The 17,634-nt window shown below is 49.8% G+C and overlaps 1 protein-coding gene across 2 annotated transcripts in view; it reads right to left on the bottom strand.

Moving 5' to 3' along the window:
- AP3D1 (adaptor related protein complex 3 subunit delta 1) overlaps positions 1–17,634 on the bottom strand; it is a 47,523-nt gene that overhangs the window by 14,846 nt on the left and 15,043 nt on the right. The window contains exons 7-20 of one of the 2 annotated variants that reach the window (XM_053372478.1): positions 17,090–17,229; positions 16,016–16,089; positions 10,362–10,411; positions 10,205–10,254; positions 10,007–10,055; positions 9,137–9,282; positions 7,709–7,857; positions 5,820–6,050; positions 5,068–5,299; positions 3,852–3,997; positions 2,094–2,235; positions 1,519–1,590; positions 1,285–1,360; positions 145–356 (exon numbers count right to left, since the gene is read on the bottom strand). In XM_053372478.1, the coding sequence (XP_053228453.1) occupies positions 145–356; positions 1,285–1,360; positions 1,519–1,590; positions 2,094–2,235; positions 3,852–3,997; positions 5,068–5,299; positions 5,820–6,050; positions 7,709–7,857; positions 9,137–9,282; positions 10,007–10,055; positions 10,205–10,254; positions 10,362–10,411; positions 16,016–16,089; positions 17,090–17,229 (1,769 nt within the window). Of the gene's footprint in view, positions 1–144; positions 357–1,284; positions 1,361–1,518; positions 1,591–2,093; positions 2,236–3,851; positions 3,998–5,067; positions 5,300–5,819; positions 6,051–7,708; positions 7,858–9,136; positions 9,283–10,006; positions 10,056–10,204; positions 10,255–10,361; positions 10,412–15,586; positions 15,689–16,015; positions 16,090–17,089; positions 17,230–17,634 lie in introns of those variants that run through there. The other variant, XM_053372477.1, reaches the window with a different exon arrangement.

Genomic DNA, 17,634 nt, shown 5'->3' with positions numbered 1-17,634 from the left:
TAACGACTGTGCTACTGTACTGCTGCAGCAGGATTTCATTTGCCAGATTAAGAATGTAAGAATCTGCCTGCTGCATCTGGCCAAAGGGGGCCCTTCTACAGTCCAGCCACCTGTCCCCATAGTGGCCCTCCCACCAGGGCTTACTTCTGGCATCTCCTCCGTGATGATGTCCACATGTTGTGCGGGCGCAATGTCCTCGTCGCTCTCGGTGTGCAGCGAGTTGTGGCGCCGGTGGTGCTTTCCCCGCTTCTCCTTCTCCTGTTTCTTCTGCTTCTTCTTCTTCTTGTCCTTCTCCAGCTTCTGCTGGTGCCGACGCTCCTCTTCCAGCTTCACATACTGGTCAGAAACCGGCAAGCCTGCGTTGATGGGCGGGGAGGGACAGAGCAAGTTCTCAAGAGGGGCAGTGGGCTGAGCACCAGCCTTGAAAGGAAATGCTGGCCAAGGTACGCAGCCTGGGAGTCATTTTGGACTCACCACTGTCCATGGTCAATTCTGCATCCAGGGCGGCTGTCTACCAGCTCCACCTGAGACCCTCCCTGCCTGTGCACCGTCTCGCCAGAGTGGTGCACGCTCTGGTCCCGCTTGGACTACTGCAATGCACTCTCCGTGGAGCAACTTTTGAAGGTGACTTGGAAACGACAACTAATCCAGAATGCAGCAGCCAGACTGGTGACTGGGACCATATAACACCAATCCTGGCTCCCAGTGTGTTTCCAAGCACAATTCAAAGTGTTGGTGTTGACATTTAAAGCCGTCAACAGCCTTGACCCAGTATACCTGAAGGAGCGTCTCCACCCTCAACACCCAGTCCAGACACTGAGGTCCAGGCTCTGAGGGCCTTCTGGCGGTTCCTTCATTGTGAGGTTACAGGGAACCAGGCAGAGGGCCTTCTTGGTGGTGGTGCCCTCCCTGTGGAACGTCCTCCTTTCATATGTCAAGGAGATTAAGAACTACACAACTTTCAGAAGACACCTGAAGGCAGGCCCCTATTGGGAAAACTTCAATGCTTAATGTTTTTACTCAGAGTAGACCCATTGAAACTAATGGACTTTAAAAGGCAGCCATGCCCTCTTTGTGTGGCTATTCCAACTTCAGCAGCTGGAGAAATGGAAGCCAGGTGTACTAGCCCTTTCAGGATCCCAGCATCTGAAGTGGGAAACAGAGACCAGGGCACAGAAAACATGATTTGGAAGCGCTGAGAATCAAGGCTGCTCATCTGCATAGCTCCACCCACCGGGCCCCGTTCATTGGTGTGGAATGCTGGGAAACTGGCAGAACTCTTACCAGGAACTTTCAGAGGAACGGAGAGGTCAATTTGCACCACAGGTATGTGCTCGACGCCGGGGCTATCTTGGTACCTCTGGACAAGGTGGGGGTGGAGGGAAGAAGATCAGGTGTGGAAACAAGAGGAGTCATGTGCCAACATTGCCCCCGTGTGGCTTACCAAAAGCAACAGCAGGATCCCTGCCATTAAGAGAGGGGCCCACCAGCACCCTTGCGACTACCAGGCAGGCTTACCTTCTGTGGGGAAGGAGAACTTTTGATGTAGAATGGGTTGTTCGCTTGTTCTTGCTTCCGGACTTCTCGGCGCTTAAGGGAGAGACAAGGGGCATGGCGGTGGGTTTCAATTGAGGATTATTGGAACATTTTTCTTCGCTTCTTTTATTTAAAAAAGGAGAATCCAAATGGCCTCCCCAACCCTGCTCCACACCAGCTTTGGCTGGGGGCCCAGATGTGCCTCTATCCAGACTTGTCTAGGCTCTGGGAACTTCCAGGTTAGATTACTGCAGAATGTTATATGTGGGGTTGCCTCTGAAGACAGTGCGGAAACGTCAGCTTACGTGGTGCAGGATTCAGAGGCCAGGTTGCTTGCTGGGACAAAACAGTTTGAGCACATTGCATTGCTCCTGGCCCAACTGCACTGGCTGCCAATCAGTTTCCGGGCCCACTTAAAAGTGCTGGCTTCTCATGTGAGCCAGAGGGGCCCAATGCCTACATGACGGGCATAATAAATTCCTGCATTGCAGGGGGTTGGCCTGGTCCCTTCCAACTCTACAGTTCTTTCACCCTATGACCTTCTGCAGCCAGCCTACCCTCTTCAGTTCCTCCTCGTCCATTTCAGGCTGCCGGTGCCTTGTGTGCCTCTGTTCCTCCTCATGGAAGATGGTCCGGGGCTTCTCGTCCTCAGACTCGCTGTCCGAGGGAGGCTCGTTGATCCAAGCGTCAAGGTCCAAGCTGGGAAAGGGAGAGAGCCTCTGCATCACTACCAAGCTGCCCTTGCTACTGATTACTCAAAAAGTTACTAATTCTAGTTAGATTAATATACAGTGGTACCTCGCAAGACGAATGCCTCGCAAGATGGAAAACCCGCAAGACGAAAGGGTTTTTTGAGCTGCTTCGCAAGACGATTTTCCCTATGGGCTTGCTTCGCAAGATGGAAACGTCTTGCAAGTTTTCCTTTTTCTTAACACCGTTAATACAGTTGCGACTTGACTTCGAGGAGCAACTCATAGCACACGGTGTGGTAGCCTTTTTTGAGGTCTTTGAAGACTTTGGTGATTTTTGAAGCTTTTCCAAAACTTTTCCGAAACCGTGCTTCGCAAGACGGAAAAAATCGCAAAACGACAAAACTTGCAGAAGGAATTAATTTTGTCTTGTGAGGCACCACTGTAGCTTCTTGTCAACAGAATAGACTCTTAAATCTCAGGGCCACGGGTTCAAGCCCCATGTTGGGCAAAGATTCTTGCACTGCAGGGGGTTGGACCAGATGACACCTGTGGTCTTTTCCAAGTCTATGATTCTATGACTCCATCTTATTTCTGTGATTTCAGGTTGTTTTGAGTGATTTTCTTAATTGTTGCAACCTGCTTTGGGTTCTTGGAGTGAAGGGTGGGCAAATCACCATCATCACACCCAGTCTCAAGTCAACATTATCATTTCTCCAGTTCGGGGCTGCGGAAACTCAAGGCTGGGCGATATCTGGTTTTCAATGTCAAACTATATCACCAGCTAAACAGTACAGTGGTACCTCGGGTTACATATGCTTCAGGTTACAGACTCTGCTAACCCAGAAATAGTACCTCAGGTTAAGAACCTTGCTTCAGGATGAGAACAGAAATCGTGCTCCAGCAGCATGGCGGCATTAGCTAAAGTGGTGTTTCAGGTTAAGAACAGACCTCCAGAACGAATTAAGTACTTAACCCGAGGTACCACTGTCTATTGCTGGGTCAAAAATGTCAGAACTGCTATCACGATACAGACTTCAAAACGGTTTTGGACGATATATCATCCAGCCCTACTCAGGACCCTCCCACAGGGCTACTCTGCACCCTCCTGAAGCGCTTTTGGATAGCTGGGATGTTTCCTTGAGTGGTTAATGTGCCTCTTTGCTCAGCTGAATGGGGAACAGAGAGGTGTTTATGGAGGCAGTGAGAGGGGAATGTAAGAACCTCTGCCTTTTGTGCAACTGGAATGTAACCTACTGTACAAAAGGTAAGAATTGCATCTGTTGCGCCCCCCTATCACTGTCCCTTTCCTTTTCCTCTGCTCCTCCCCACGACTTCTCCATGAGAGAATGCAGCACCCAGGTTCAAAAGACTCCCCCCCCACCTGCTTGGAACCAAACATGGTTTCTGGACCACCTTAAAAGGCAGCCCCATGCACAGTGCACTGCGGCAGTTCTGACCCTGCTGCGAACACAGAAATCGCACGGTCCCTCCTTGCCCTTTCTAAGACCCCTTTGCTCTGCCTTCCCCTGATCTCACTCCTCTCAGCCTGGCTGGGAGACAGGTGAGGCTGCAGGCCCAGAACCCCGGGATCCAATGCCGTCACCCGGGCGGAGAGAATCTTACCCTTCTGGAATGGGCACTTTCTTTTGGGCTTTGGGGGCGACGGGGTTGAGCTCCCCAGCGAACAAGGCGATCACTTCCTCGGCTACGGGGACCTCTTTGATCTGAAGCTTGTGGATGTATTTCATGAGCTGGAGGATGCAAGAGGCCTGACGAGAGGAAAGAAATTTATTAAAGTTAAGAGAGAAAAAGAGAGAGGGAGACTCTCGTTGATTTAGCCCAGTGTTTCCCAGACTTGGGTCTCTGGCTGGTTTTGGACTACAACTCCCATCATTCCTAGCTAGCAAGACCAGCGGTCGGGAATGGTGGGAATTCTGGTCTGAAAACAACTGGAGACCCAAGTTTGGGAAACACTGATTTTAGCCAGAGGGTTAAAATGTTGTGCAGGTGGTACCTAATGTCAAATAAATGAGCCAAAATGTATAAAAATGTGCCAGGTAAGTGCTGGGAACGGTAAGTAGACAGAAGGGTCATTCTTTCATATGTGGTGGACATGCAAAAAAGTTAAAGGCTATTGGGAAATGATATACAGTGAAATGAAGATGATATTTAAATGGATTGTTCCCTAAGATCAGAAGCTTTTCTTATAGGCATAATAGGGACAGACATTTTGAAGATGACCAAACTATTTACATATGTGACAACAACATCTAGAATATTATTTGCATAGAAATGAATAGAAGAAAAGGTTCCAATGAAGGAAGAGTGGTTTTTAAAATTAATAAGCTATGCAGAAATGGCAAAACTGATAGCAATATTAAGAGATCTAAATGATGAGCCTTTTACAGAAGAATGGAGGCCTTTCTTGCACTATTTGAAAAAGTATTGTAGTCAAATGAAATTGTGGGCAGGATTCTAGATAGGAGCAGCAGCAGCAGCAGAAAAACATACAGTAATTGTATTAGTGGGATTCTGCAATAGATGAGAGTTTGATATATCACAGTAGAAAAGGGTATGAAAAGGGCTGCGTTTTCTCTTTCCTTTTCAATATTTCTGACTTCATTTGTTCTAGATATGATCTTATTTTATTGTGAAAACTTTAATTTGAGCAAAAAGGAAAAAGCTTTGAACAGAAACACTGTGAAGTTGGGGGTGGGAAGACAATTTATGAATCGATGCAATTATTCGATTTGAAGTCTGTGAAATTTTAGAAATTCCATAGAAAATAATAATGTAAAAAGAGAGAGAGAGATGGGATCTTGGGAGGATTTTTGCTTACCCTTTCCTGGACCTCGAGGTCCGCACTCTGCACGAATTGCGGCAGGCGCTCAATCATCATCTGCGTCGCCTCCTGCGCCACCTCCTTCTCGCCAGCCTGCTCCTTCTGCTGCAGGATTGCGGCGTACAATTTCACCATGTTTTGGACGTACACAGCCTGGATGTGGCCGGGCAGCGTGGTGACCTTGGGCCGCAGCATGGCTTCCAGAGTCTGGTGAGGCTCCTCGAGGTGCCTGAGGAGGAGGAGGAGGTGGGGGAGAAGGTGCTTAGAGGCGGGGTGTCCCAAATCCTCCTTCCAGGAGGGAAAGTGAGGAAACCACAAGAGGGAGCAAGGGGAGAACTCGGCCCTCTCCCAGTTGCGAGGCCTCCCTGGTGGTTCGTGAGACAGCCTTTGTGGTGGTGGCCCCAAGGGCAAGGAACTGCCTCCCCACACAGGTGATACCAGCACCATGTCTTTACAGGTGTTGGCAACTGGCTATGTTGGTTGTTGGAGACTAGCAACATCTGGGAGGGCCCTGACAGATGTTCCCCATCCCTGGTCTAAGAGGAGGCATCCCCCACTGAGGAGAGAATGCCTCTTCTCAATAGAGACACTCCTCCATCTCAAGCATCTCATAGTGAACACTGCTTCTTAGAAAAGGGCTGGGGAACCTGTCGCTCTCTTGACTCCATCATGCAGGCCCACTGGTTGTCTGCAGGCTACCGCTTGGGAGCCCCTGTGTGAGAGATGCCACCAGGCAGCTGGGAACTTACTCAGAGAACTCCCCGCAGATCCAGGCTGCGGCATACAAGACCTCACAGATCCCGTTGCGCTGGGTGTTGCTGGCCAGGAGGTGGGCGTTGTCCAACAGCATGGCCATCTGGGAGACGGCGAACTTGCGGATGGCCTTGACGCGAATGGCCACGTCAAGCATCTGGGAAGCAATGAGGTGGCCGTGGCGGGTCCCCTCCAGGCGGGTCAGCTCCACCAAGATGCTGATGTACCTGGATCACGAGAACACAGGAAGGGGCCTTAGACCCAGTCAGACTATTGGGTCCCTCAAGCTCAGGACTGTCTACGGCAGGGTTTCCCAAACTTGGGAGTCATTTTGGAATCACAGCTGTCCATGGAGGCACAGGTCAAATCTGTGTCCAGGGCAGCTGTTTACCAGCTCCATCTGGTACGTAGGCTGAGACCCTATCTGCCTGCGGACTGTCTCGCCAGAGTGGTGCATGCTCTGGTTATCTCCCGCTTGGACTACTGCAATGCGCTCTACGTGGGGCTACCTTTGAAGGTGACTCGGAAACTACAACTAATCCAGAATGCGGCAGCTAGACTGGTGACTGGGGGCGGCTGCCGAGACCATATAACACCGGTCTTGAAAGACCTACATTGCCTCCCAGTACGTTTCCGAGCACAATTCAAAGTGTTGGTGCTGACCTTTAAAGCCCTAAACGGCCTCGGTCCAGTATACCTGAAGGAGCGTCTCCACCCCCATCATTCTGCCCGGACGCTGAGGTCCAGCGCCGAGGGCCTTCTGGCAGTTCCCTCATTGCGAGAAGCAAAGCTACAGGGAACCAGGCAGAGGGCCTTCTCGGTAGTGGCGCCCGCCCTGTGGAACGCCCTTCCAGCAGATGTCAAAGAGATAAACAACTACCTGACATTTAGAAGACATCTTAAGGCAGCCCTGTTCAGGGAAGTTTTTAACGTGTGATATTTTACTGTATTTTTGGTTTTTATGGAAGCCGCCCAGAGTGGCTGGGGAGGCCCAGCCAGATGGGCGGGGTATAAATAATAAATTATTATTATTATTATTATTATTGGTTCTTCGGCTAGGGATGATGGGAGTTGCAGTCCAAAAACAGCTGGAGAGTTTGGGAAGCCCTGGTCTACAGTGAATGAAAGTGGCTCTCCAGGATTTCTAGTTCAGACCTAACGGGAGTTGCTGGGGAAGGTACCCAAGACCTGCTGCACGCAAGGTGGACTGCTCTACTGCTCAGCTATGGTCTTTTCCTTAAAAAACAAAGTAATAAAAACAAAATGAAATGAAAAAGATATTTAAACTGGTTATTTCCCCCCCCCCACCAACCTGAAGCTTTTCTCCTAGGGATAATTGGGTCAGAGGCCACAAAGAAGATGATTAACTTATTTATGCATGCAAGAAACAACAGGCAGAACCTTATACAGTGGTACCTCAGGTTACATATGCTTCAGGTTACATACTCCGCTAACCCAGAAATAGTGCTTCAGGTTAAGAACTTTGCTTCAGGTTGAGAACAGAAATCATGCTCCGGCGGCATGGTGGCAGCAGGAGGCCCCATTAGCTAAAGTGGTGCTTCAGGTTAAGAACAGTTTCAGGTTAAGTACAGACCTCCGGAACGAATTAAGTACTTAACTCGAGGTACCACTGTACAAGCAGAACTGGAAAGAAAGTCCAGAGAAAGAAGAACGGCTCTTAAAATTAACAGACTATGTGGACCTGGCAAAGCTAACAGTGAAAATAAGAGGTCGATACAATGGGCAATTTATGGAAGAATATCATAATCAAATCGCCGGCAGGATTTAAAACTTGAGCAAAGAGAAGAAAATGGTAACATATGAAACAGAGGAACATGTATTAGATGAAATGTGTGAAGCCCTGTAGGTAAACAGAAATACTGACCATTCGAAATTGGTGATGTATTGGTAATTGGACTGGCTACATATGTCAATGATTTTGGTCAGCAGCTCGTCCCTGTAGGTTGTCCCTTCCGCTTTGTCCACGTGGATCATCAGCTTCTTCACAATCTCCATCAAGTTCTTCTTGGACACCTGAAGTTATAGAGGCCGGTTGGTGGGGAGGGAGGGGCAGGACATTAAGGAGGGTATTGACAAGCTGTAGCGTGTTAAGACGAGGGCGACCAACAGCGGAGTGAAGTTTTTTGTCGGGGAACAATGGTGCCAGCTTGTGAGGGCGATTTGGGGGGGGGGTGAACATCCATGTTGTGATGTCCCAACATGTTGATGTTGTGTGCATGACCATCGCACCTCCCTAAGTCGGGCAGAAGCATACATGAACAATTAACTGGGAACATAGCCTAGTTCCCCTAATCTGCACATCACTGGCAACCAAGATGATGAAGGGGCTGGAAACCAAGCCTTTTGAGGAGCAGCTGAAGGAGTTGGGGATGTTTTGGCTAAAGAAGAGGAGAAGTGAGAGGTGGGAAGATGGCCACCTTCAAATATCTCAATGGAAGGTGGAGCCACCTTCAAGTATCTCAATGGAAGGTGGAGCCACCTTCAAGTATCTCAATGGAAGGTGGAGCCACCTTCAAGTATCTCAATGGAAGATGGAGCCACCTTCAAGTATCTCAATGGAAGATGGAGCCACCTTCAAATATCTCAATGGAAGGTGGAGCCACCTTCAAATATCTCAATGGAAGGTGGAGCCACCTTCAAATATCTCAATGGAAGGTGGAGCCAGCTTGTCTTCTACTGCTCTGGTGGGGAGGACCCCAGACAATGGATTCAGATGGCAAGAAAAGAGAAACTAATGAAACATCAAGAAGTTCAACAGTATAAAGGGGGTGGACGCTCCTTCCTTGGAGGCATTTAAGCAGAGGCTGGGTGGCCATCTGCCAGGGGTTCTTGAGCCGTGATTCTGGCACTGCAGGGGGCTGGGCTGGATGAAGCTGAAGGTCCCTTTCAACTCTACAACTGCCTTCTATTGCTTTTGAGAGTGTTCTGGATGCAACATCTGTCACCCCATGAAGCACGGTTTGCTTTAGGAATGCAGGAAGCTGCCCTATGCAGAGTCAGACAGTTGGCCCCATCTAACTCAGTACGGTTGACACTGACCGGCAGCAGCTCTCTGGGGTTTCAGAAGGGGCTCTTGCCCAGTCCTACCTGGGAGTGGTCAGAAATTGAGCCAGGACCTTCTTCATGCAAAGCAGGCACCCTACCAATGAGCCATGGACCTTCCCCAGCTTGATCTCCCTCCTGCCTCCAAGGATGGTGTTCTTGCTGCATTGCTGCTAAGGGTTTTCGGGTATGGTCTCTATATTTCTAAAAGTTAAGACCTCCGTTATGTTGCGGCGGCAGGTGAACGTACCATCCCATACAGAAGATCCAAGGCCCGGAGGCGGATGGACTCGTCTTTATCATCCAAGCACTGCAGGATGAGATCCTTGTGGGACTGGACCGATTTGGGGTGGGTTTTCAGGATCTTGGACATCGCCAGCAGCCCCAGATATTTCACTACGTGGGGAGGAGGAGACACAAGCACACACAAAGGCCAAATAAGATTTCCAGGGGCAGCGGTTGAGGCCAGGGAAGCTGAGCTGCACTCAAGAGCAGATTCCGTGAAATCAACGGACTCAAGTTGGGAAAGCCCAGTGGATTTCAACAGACCTATAAAGCCTTAAACGGCTCAGGACTGCAATACCTCAAGGACTGCCTCTTTCCTAATGAACCTACCCAGACCCTGAGATCATCTTCAGAGGCCCTCCTTCATGTGCCCCCTCCTCGAGAGGCCTGGAGGGTGGCAACACAAGAACGGGGCCTTCTCTGCATTGGCTCCCCATTTGCTCTCCCCAGGGGCGTTCGCCTGGTGCCTTCATTATACACATTTAGGTGCCAGGCAAAAACATTCCTTTTTAACCAGACCTTTGGTTGATTTGATTGACATCCTATGCCCTTTTTAAATGTGGGGTTTTTTGCGGGGGGTGTGGTTGTTATTGGGTTGTTGTTTTTATTTTGATTATGTATTTAGCGGTTTCATATTTTGATTTTATTTTGTGAGCTGCCCTGAGACCTCTGGGTATAGGGTGGTATATAAATTCAACCAATCAATCGTAATCATAAAATGACTAAGCCAATGCAACTGCTCACTCATATTAGTATTTAGCAGGATTTTAAGGGTGCCCCCTCCCTTGCCCCTGGTGCCAAGGACTTCCCCCCACCCCACAGGCCCGAGACTTACAGTTCTGGTCCGAATCTTCTATCAGTATCCTCAGCTTCTGAACGCAGAGCTGTAAAGAAATGACGCACAAGTTTTTTGCAAGCGGCAGAGAGGATGACACCTTCCACCTCCCTCTGCAATCAAGGAAAGCCCTCTGCGCTCCAGCAAAATTTCAGCTGCTGCCGCTGCGAGGGCTGGGAGGCCAAGGTGGGACTGTACCTGGATGCTGGCACTGTGGTTGGGCATCCCCGAAGAGAGAGAGATCAACACTGGAGGAAGGAGGGGGGAAAAAAGGGAGTTTAAATTGGTGCGGTGCAAAGCACGCAAGTCAGGAGGGGCAAACAGTAATGGCGTGCTTGGCAATGTCTTTCCTTACCTGCAATCACTGTGTTCACACATTCGTAAAGCAGCGACATGGCGGAAGTGCTGAGAGGGGGGAAAGAGAGAGTTATTGCACTCTGGAAAGCTCGCAGGAAAGTACTGCAGCATTGCACATTTATGGAGGAGAAAGGCTATGGGTGTCCACTAGCCGGCTGACCGGGTTTTACCCGTTTTTGGAGGCAGCGCGAGACGTTAGGACCATCAAGGCAATGGCTTTTTCCACCCACACTCCAGTCGTAGCAGCCTTCAGAAAGGAGTTGCTGCCACAAGCATCAAGTGCATGTGATGAACTAAGTGGAAGGTTGCGAGTCATAGGAGTGCACAAAGTCAACAGGGCTTAGTGTGATTTTGCCTGCTGGTTTGCTAATGCTGTTAGCATTGTTTTGTGGATTATGAGTGCTGCAGTGCTTTGTGAATCACATAGTATGACTTTTTTTGTTGTGGCTGTGCTGTTTAGCTTTTTAAAAAGTTCGTTTGTTAATAGTGATTTGTTAAGTATTCCATACGATTTATGTTGCATTTGTGGTTGTTCTATTATTTATCTGATTGGCATACCGCCCTTCATCGTAAGATCTCAGGGCAGGTCACAGAATAAAATACAGGATAAAACATGAAAATAAGTAAAACAAAACATCAAAACAGTAATACCCTCTCCCTTCTCACAAACACATTTAAAAGGCTGTAGAATATTAATCAGCCAAAGGCCTGGGAGAAGAGGAATGTTTTCGCCAGGCACCTAAAAATATATAATGAAGGCACCAAGCGAACCTCCTGGGGAGAGCATTCCACAAACAGGGAGCCACTCAGAGAAGGCCCTGTTCTTGTGCTGCACCCTCTGGACCTCACATGGAGAGGCACACAAAAAAGGGCCTCAGGTGATGAATGGGTCATTTTATACAGGGAGAGGCAGTACTCGAGGTATTGCGGTCCTGAGCCAGTTATTGTTGTTTATTGTGAGCCACTTTGTGAAACTGCCATCTTGACCGTTGGACCTGCCCTTGGTCTCGTCCGCTCCCTTCACTGGAGCCTATCTTCACATGGAGGTGAAGTTCCTAACTCACCGAGGGCTTGAGACCCATCGGCTCCCCTCGCCTGGTTCAGCCGGCCAGTCAAAGCCATTTCTGGGATTGCACCCGCTGTTGCATTTCTGACAGCTTCCAGGAGCCACAGGTGAGAGCAGAGTATAGGATGGGGACCAAAGGTGGACCTAGCACCCCAGAAGGAACATGACGTGTCCCCCACTAGAGGTGCAAACCCCTCCTGTTAACACCCCGTATTCCCCAGCTTCCAATATTACAGGTTCATTACAGTGGTGCCACCAGTTTTTTCTTCTTAATTCGTTAATTCGTTCCACCAGTTTTTTCTTCTTGCGAGTTTTTTGTCTTGCGAAACACGGTTTCCCATAGGAATGCATTGAAAATCAATCAATGCGTTCCTATGGAAACCGCCTTCAGACCAGGTCCGGGGACAGTCTGTTCTGGCTGTTCTGAAGGCTGGTGGTGGGAAGAAAAGCCCTTCTCCCCACCTCCCACCCCCGCAAGCTCCGGGGACAGGAGGGCTTCGCTGCCGCCAGCCAGCATTTTAAGATCGCCCGGGACAGCGGAGAAGTCTCCGCTGTCCCGGGGGCTTTTAAAATGCTGGGGGTTGGCAGCGAAGGCTTCGCTGCCGCCCGCCAGCATTTTAAGATCGCCCCGGGACAGCGGAGAAGTCTCCGCTGTCCCGGGAAGGCAGGCGGGGGGGAGCAAAGACTTTTGCCCCCCGCTGGCCTTCAGAAGAGGTCCAGGTCCCGACCGCCAGCATTTTAAAAGAGGTCCCCGGAGATTTCCCTATGGGCTTTCTTCTTGCGAAGCAAGCCCATAGGGAAATTCGTCTGGCGAAGCACCTCGAAAAACGGAAAACTCTTTCTTCTTGCGAGTTTTCCGTCTTGCGAGGCATTCGTCTTGCGAGGTACCACTGTATTTAGCAAAACACGTACCGTATTTTTCCGTGTATAAGACTAGGCTTTTCCCCTTTAAAATGTCCCATGTTATACATGGGACCATCTCCCCCCATTTTCTTAAATCTGAGTCCCCCAAAATAGGGGGTGTATTATACACGGAAAAATACAGCACACCACTTAAAGACTAGCTATAAAATCCACAGACATGATAAAACTAGCAAAATATAAAGGAAGAATGTAAACAGTTTCAAAAGCCAAGATGTGTAATGACTACATGTCAGGATGAAACATTTTTAAGCATGATAGAATGAAGGCAGAGAGCAGATGCTGTCTTGCTAAAAGATTGGAACGTGGAAGAAACATGGTGCTGCCCTGGGGAAAAAAGAGTCAGTTCTGCAGACCAAAGCAGTGGGAACACGATGGGGCAAGGCCCGTCCTTCTGATGAAGTAGCCCGAGTTGTGGGTGGGTTTCATGTGCCCCCTTGAATCTGCCCCACTAACAAGTCACCAGACAGCGCAGATCTTTGCAGATCTATATTACTGGAAGCCAAACAGTTGCTATTTTGTTGGGGACCAACACTTTTCAAATTCTCACAAGCAATCAAGCAATCAGCCTGCGTGCCTGTTCAGGAACCATATGAATTACAGCTTTAAATATCAGGATTTAGAAATCAAAATGCCCTGTGTTTTGTCAACCAAAACCCTGGCTGAAGGTCAGTTGCTTCCCCAGGTCAGCACATGGGCTGCCTGTTTCAGGAAGCGCAAAGCAGTTCTGACCGCTGGATTTGCAAGATCCACAGCACAGACAGCCCGCCCCAAACCATAGAGAGGTGAGGGAGAACGCAAGGGATGAAGAGCCACAACACGCTTTCCACAGAGCTAAGGAGAAAGGCCTAGAGCGACACACAAACAGAGGCAGAGCGCCCTCTTCTGGTTCCTGTTGGAAGGCGGCTATTTTAATGGGGTGGGATCATAGTGCTGATAGGGGAGGAGCCAATCTACCCTAGAGGAGTGGGGGGGGGGAGATGGGCAAGCTCCATAGGCCTGGTACCAATCGCCACCCAAACTGGCCGCATCTAAGGAGAATCCAGAAGTGGGGACCACGTGGGGATTTATGCAGCTTTGCACGCTTGAGAGAGGAATGGGATCGCCGTGAGGTGCGAGAAGTGGGAGGAGCACAAAAGCAAAAACGGAACAAAAGCAAAAAAACCACACCCCTCCACTGCTGCTGCTGCGTCAACATCCCAGGTGGCAACTCTCCCCCCCTCTTCCAGGACCACATCCCACAGAGCAGCCCCCAGGCTGAGGTCCACCCAGTGAAAATGGCGCTAGCTAGAGATACGCACTTCTCCTTTTTTAAAAAATAGACAACAGCAGCACCACCTAAGCAAGTGGTTCCCAAACTCCCTGCCCCCTTGAAAAGGATCGAGGGGGCTTGCTGGACTGCAGAATGATTTGTCAGCTGTGCTAGATGCTGGTCTGGTCTTTAATTGCTTCTTTCACATTTTGGAAGCCCTGATCTAATCCATGTTGCAGAACTGGCACCCATTTCCGACACCGTTCTGCAGGCAGCAAGTGAACAGCTCTGGGAAGCAGAGATTAGGTTTACGCAACATAGAGAATGCTGAGCCATTAAACTGTCCATGGTATAAAACCATGTCTTGATTCCCACCTAATGCTAAACCATGGTTTGTGCAGCTACAGTTTAGTAAAATATGGCTTGGCGTGCGTTCACGTGCTTAACTATGGTGTTTCTGCAGCCAACAAGCTACAATCTGAAACCATGTTCTACTGTTGGGTTGTGCACCTTGCTCTGTTTAAACTTCTAGGGCAGGGGTGGGAAACGGGATCCTTACCCCAGCACTTGTGGGCAGAGTTTGACAGGTGGGTGGGGCTGCTCAACCGCCAATCCCCTGACCTCCCAATAAAGCCAGGTGACCTTTTTTTCTCTGCACAGGTGAGAGCTGGCAGCCACTTGCAAAGCTCCTTTCAAAGGGCTATTTCTGCAAGGAGCTGCAGGGCTCAGCGGACACTCCCTGTCAGCAGGGCCCTCAAAAGTCCTCCCAGCTTGCTAAATGGTTAGAACACCTGTTTTGTGGGCAGGTCGTCCAGGTTCAATCTCTTCCAGCATCTCCAAGCAGGACTGGGAAGTGTCCCCTCTGGGGAGCCTGTGCCAACCAGAGCAGGCAGATGGAGGGATTAATGGTCTGGCTTCATATATAGCAGGTTCCTGTGTCCCTCACTCCCTGGCAAGCTAGCACAGCATAACAGTTAAAGGGTTACAAGGACCTGGGAGAGACCAGGGCTCAAATCCCCCACTCAGCCCCCAAGCTCATTTAGGGGAGCATTCAACCGTCTTAGCCTAACCTACTTACAGGGTGGTTGTGAGAATAAAATGGGAAGGGATTTGAGAACCACACTGGAGAAAAAGCTGGTATAGGAATAAAATATGCTGTGTTTTTAATAATAAAAAATTGAGCCAGAGTTTCCTCTGCTCCACACTTGAGCCAGAGTTTCCTCTGCTCCACACTTAACATTGCATATGGTGCCCGGTGCGAGGTGGGTGGCTGTGGCTTGGGCAAAATGGCTTTACTGGCCAAATTGGGGCAAAGGGGTGGGCCGTGGGACAGAGCCGCAGCCCCTTCTCTAAACCACTGGGTACTCACTACTGGCCTAATCTAAGGTGGGTTGCAGCAGCAGCACTCTGACCATATGAAATACATGGCCAAATAGAGAAAGGAAGGAAGGAAGGAAGGAAGGAAGGAAGGAAGGAAGGAAGGAAGGAGAATAAAATAATAAAAATAAAAAATTACTATTATTATTATTATTATTATTATTATTATTATTATTATTATTTATATGCCGCCCACCTGACTGGGTTGCCGCAACCACTCTGGGTGGCTTCCAACAAATTAAACACATTAATAATAATGATAATAATAATAAATTGGTCTCAAAACACGTCTGGGTTAAAAGGCAAGTCCGGGTCTGAAAAAGTTGAAGGCTGCTCATTCCAGACCAACCCCTGCCACCGCCATCTTCGAAGTCGGCCAGCTCCGCTCCCGTTAACACAGAATCAAAGAACGGTCAGAGTTGGAGCGTCAACTTGGGACCTCGCAGGGTTTTCTCGGCCAGTAGCCCCCCACCCGACCCCCACCCCTGGCCCCAACAGCTACTCAACTACAGCAGAATTAGGGTGAAGAAGAGAGGGAGGAGACCAGAGCACGGGGGTGGTGGAGTTTTGGGGGGGTGGGTTTGTGTTTGCTTTGAAGTATACATACTGTCCACTTGGGCGCATTTCTTGGAAGAGGACTAGTTTTTTATCTTTGGAGGGGCTGCCATGAACTCTACCCTCTTTGGGGAATTGGAAGAGGGCGCGCTGGCTGTTTGGGGAGAGAAAGGAGGGTTAAGTGGAACACTTCGCATGGGACCTACGTGTCCTTTTAAAAAACGGATGGGGGTGCTCCCTTGACAAAGGTGGAGAGGGCGTGCTGCACTTTTAACAAGACCCCGCCCCCCCAATGGTGACAGGAGGCTGGCTAAGGGGTGAAGAGTGTCCTGGCAACCCTGTCCCAGAGGCAGAAGTGTGTGCTTGAGTGGAAACACAAAGGCGGGGGGCTGGGATTCTTGGATATCAGCAGCTGAGGCGTGAGAGGTGCTTTGCACAAACGGCGTAAGGACTAGGATCACCAAAGAACTGACTGACTCACCTGTGGATGAGGTTGGTGAGGGGTTCAATGAGCTTCTTCCCTAGCCTGGGTTCCAAAGGAGTGAGAGCACCAAACTGCAGGAAGAAAGGAGAGAGAATGTTTGAATGGCCGGATGACAACAGCTGTCCTGCAGGACCTGAAGGAGCGTCCACTCAGGTCCAGCTCCGAGGGCCTTCTAGCGGTTCCCTCACTGCAAGACATGAGGATGCATGAACCCAGGCAGACAGCCTTCTTTGTAGTTGCACCCTGCCGTTAGATGTCAAGGAAATAAACAACTATCTGGCTTTTGGAAGACACTTGAAGGCAGCCTTGTATAGGGAAGTTTTTCATGTTTGATGCTTTACTGCGCTTGATGTTTTCAATTTGTTGGAAGCCGCCCAGAGTGGCTGGGGCAATCCAGTTAGATGGGAAGCAATTAACTAACTAATCCAGCCAGCCCGCCAGCCCTGGGGGGCGGTGCTTCTCCCCAGACCACACCCTCCTTGAGTTATTTTTGCCCTGTCGGAATGCGTGAAATTGAATGTAGCCCAATTTACACTGGTGAGTGTTGTGTCCGCTTTCTCCTCTGCTTTTGACAGCCTTCTCCTCCATTAATTTTCCTGATCCCTTTTGAAAATTGAACATAGGAGCAGTCCTGCTGGATGAGGCCCAAAGGGGCCCATGTAGTCAGGCGTCCTGCCCTCACAGGGGCTGAACAGATGCCCCAATGGGAAGCCTCAACAAAGCCCTGCTGCTCCTCCGGCTCACGAGGAGACCCTCTCCAGAGCCTGAAGAGGATGCCCAGGTGCTCCAAACCCGTAATGCAACTGGAGCCACCTGTAAATAAATAAAATCAGGGCCGCAACAGGGTATACGGCAGCTTCCCCCTGCACACTCTTGCTCACATTTCAGCCTCTCCCAGAATCCTTTGCAGCCTGAGTCAGACACTTCGCCGCCACCTCCCCGCGCAAACCAGTTAAGCAAGCTGCCTGCTGTGTCTGCTCCTTTCCTCTCTGTTTCACATCAACTCTTCACCTCTTAAGTGACAGAGTGTGTGTCTTCACACTACGAGCGAAGGAAGCCGCCTGTACTTGCCAGTTTGATAATTTTAATGAGGACCCAGTTGTTGGTGGACGACGTCATCAGCTTAAAAAAGAGCGGAGCAAGGGAAAGGTAGTTTTTCGGGTTGCGCCTGGCCAGCTCGCAGATGACGTTCACGGCGGCTGACTGGACACCTGGGGGAGAGGGGTGGAATAAAGGGAAGAGGGGGTCCGAGTGAGTTGTGGAGCAAAACGGCTGACGGATTTAAGACACATCTTCTCCAAAAACTTAAAGCACCAGGGTATCACTTTAAAGAGACATGGCTTCCCGCAAGGAGTCATAGAATCAGAGTTGGAAGGGACCCAGTGGATCATCTGGTCCAGATCTTTGTGTCGTGGCTCCTTAGTGTGTTGGCTGCAGTGTGCAGGTATGTCATGTGAACACGCCCTGTGCTCCCTGTGCTCCTCCCGGACAGGGGTTGGCTTAACCTCCAGTTTGCTAGTAAAACTGATGCATGTCTGAAAAGTGTGTCACCAACATTTAAAGTTTGGAAAGCTCTGATCTAGTCCAACCTCCAGCAACGCAGGAACACGCAGCTA

Source organism: Podarcis raffonei, chromosome 18, assembly GCF_027172205.1.
Source record: "Podarcis raffonei isolate rPodRaf1 chromosome 18, rPodRaf1.pri, whole genome shotgun sequence".
Taxonomy (NCBI): domain Eukaryota; kingdom Metazoa; phylum Chordata; class Lepidosauria; order Squamata; family Lacertidae; genus Podarcis; species Podarcis raffonei.
The sequence above is the reverse complement of the archived record's forward strand: the minus strand, read 5'-3'. Positions and strand labels throughout refer to the sequence as shown.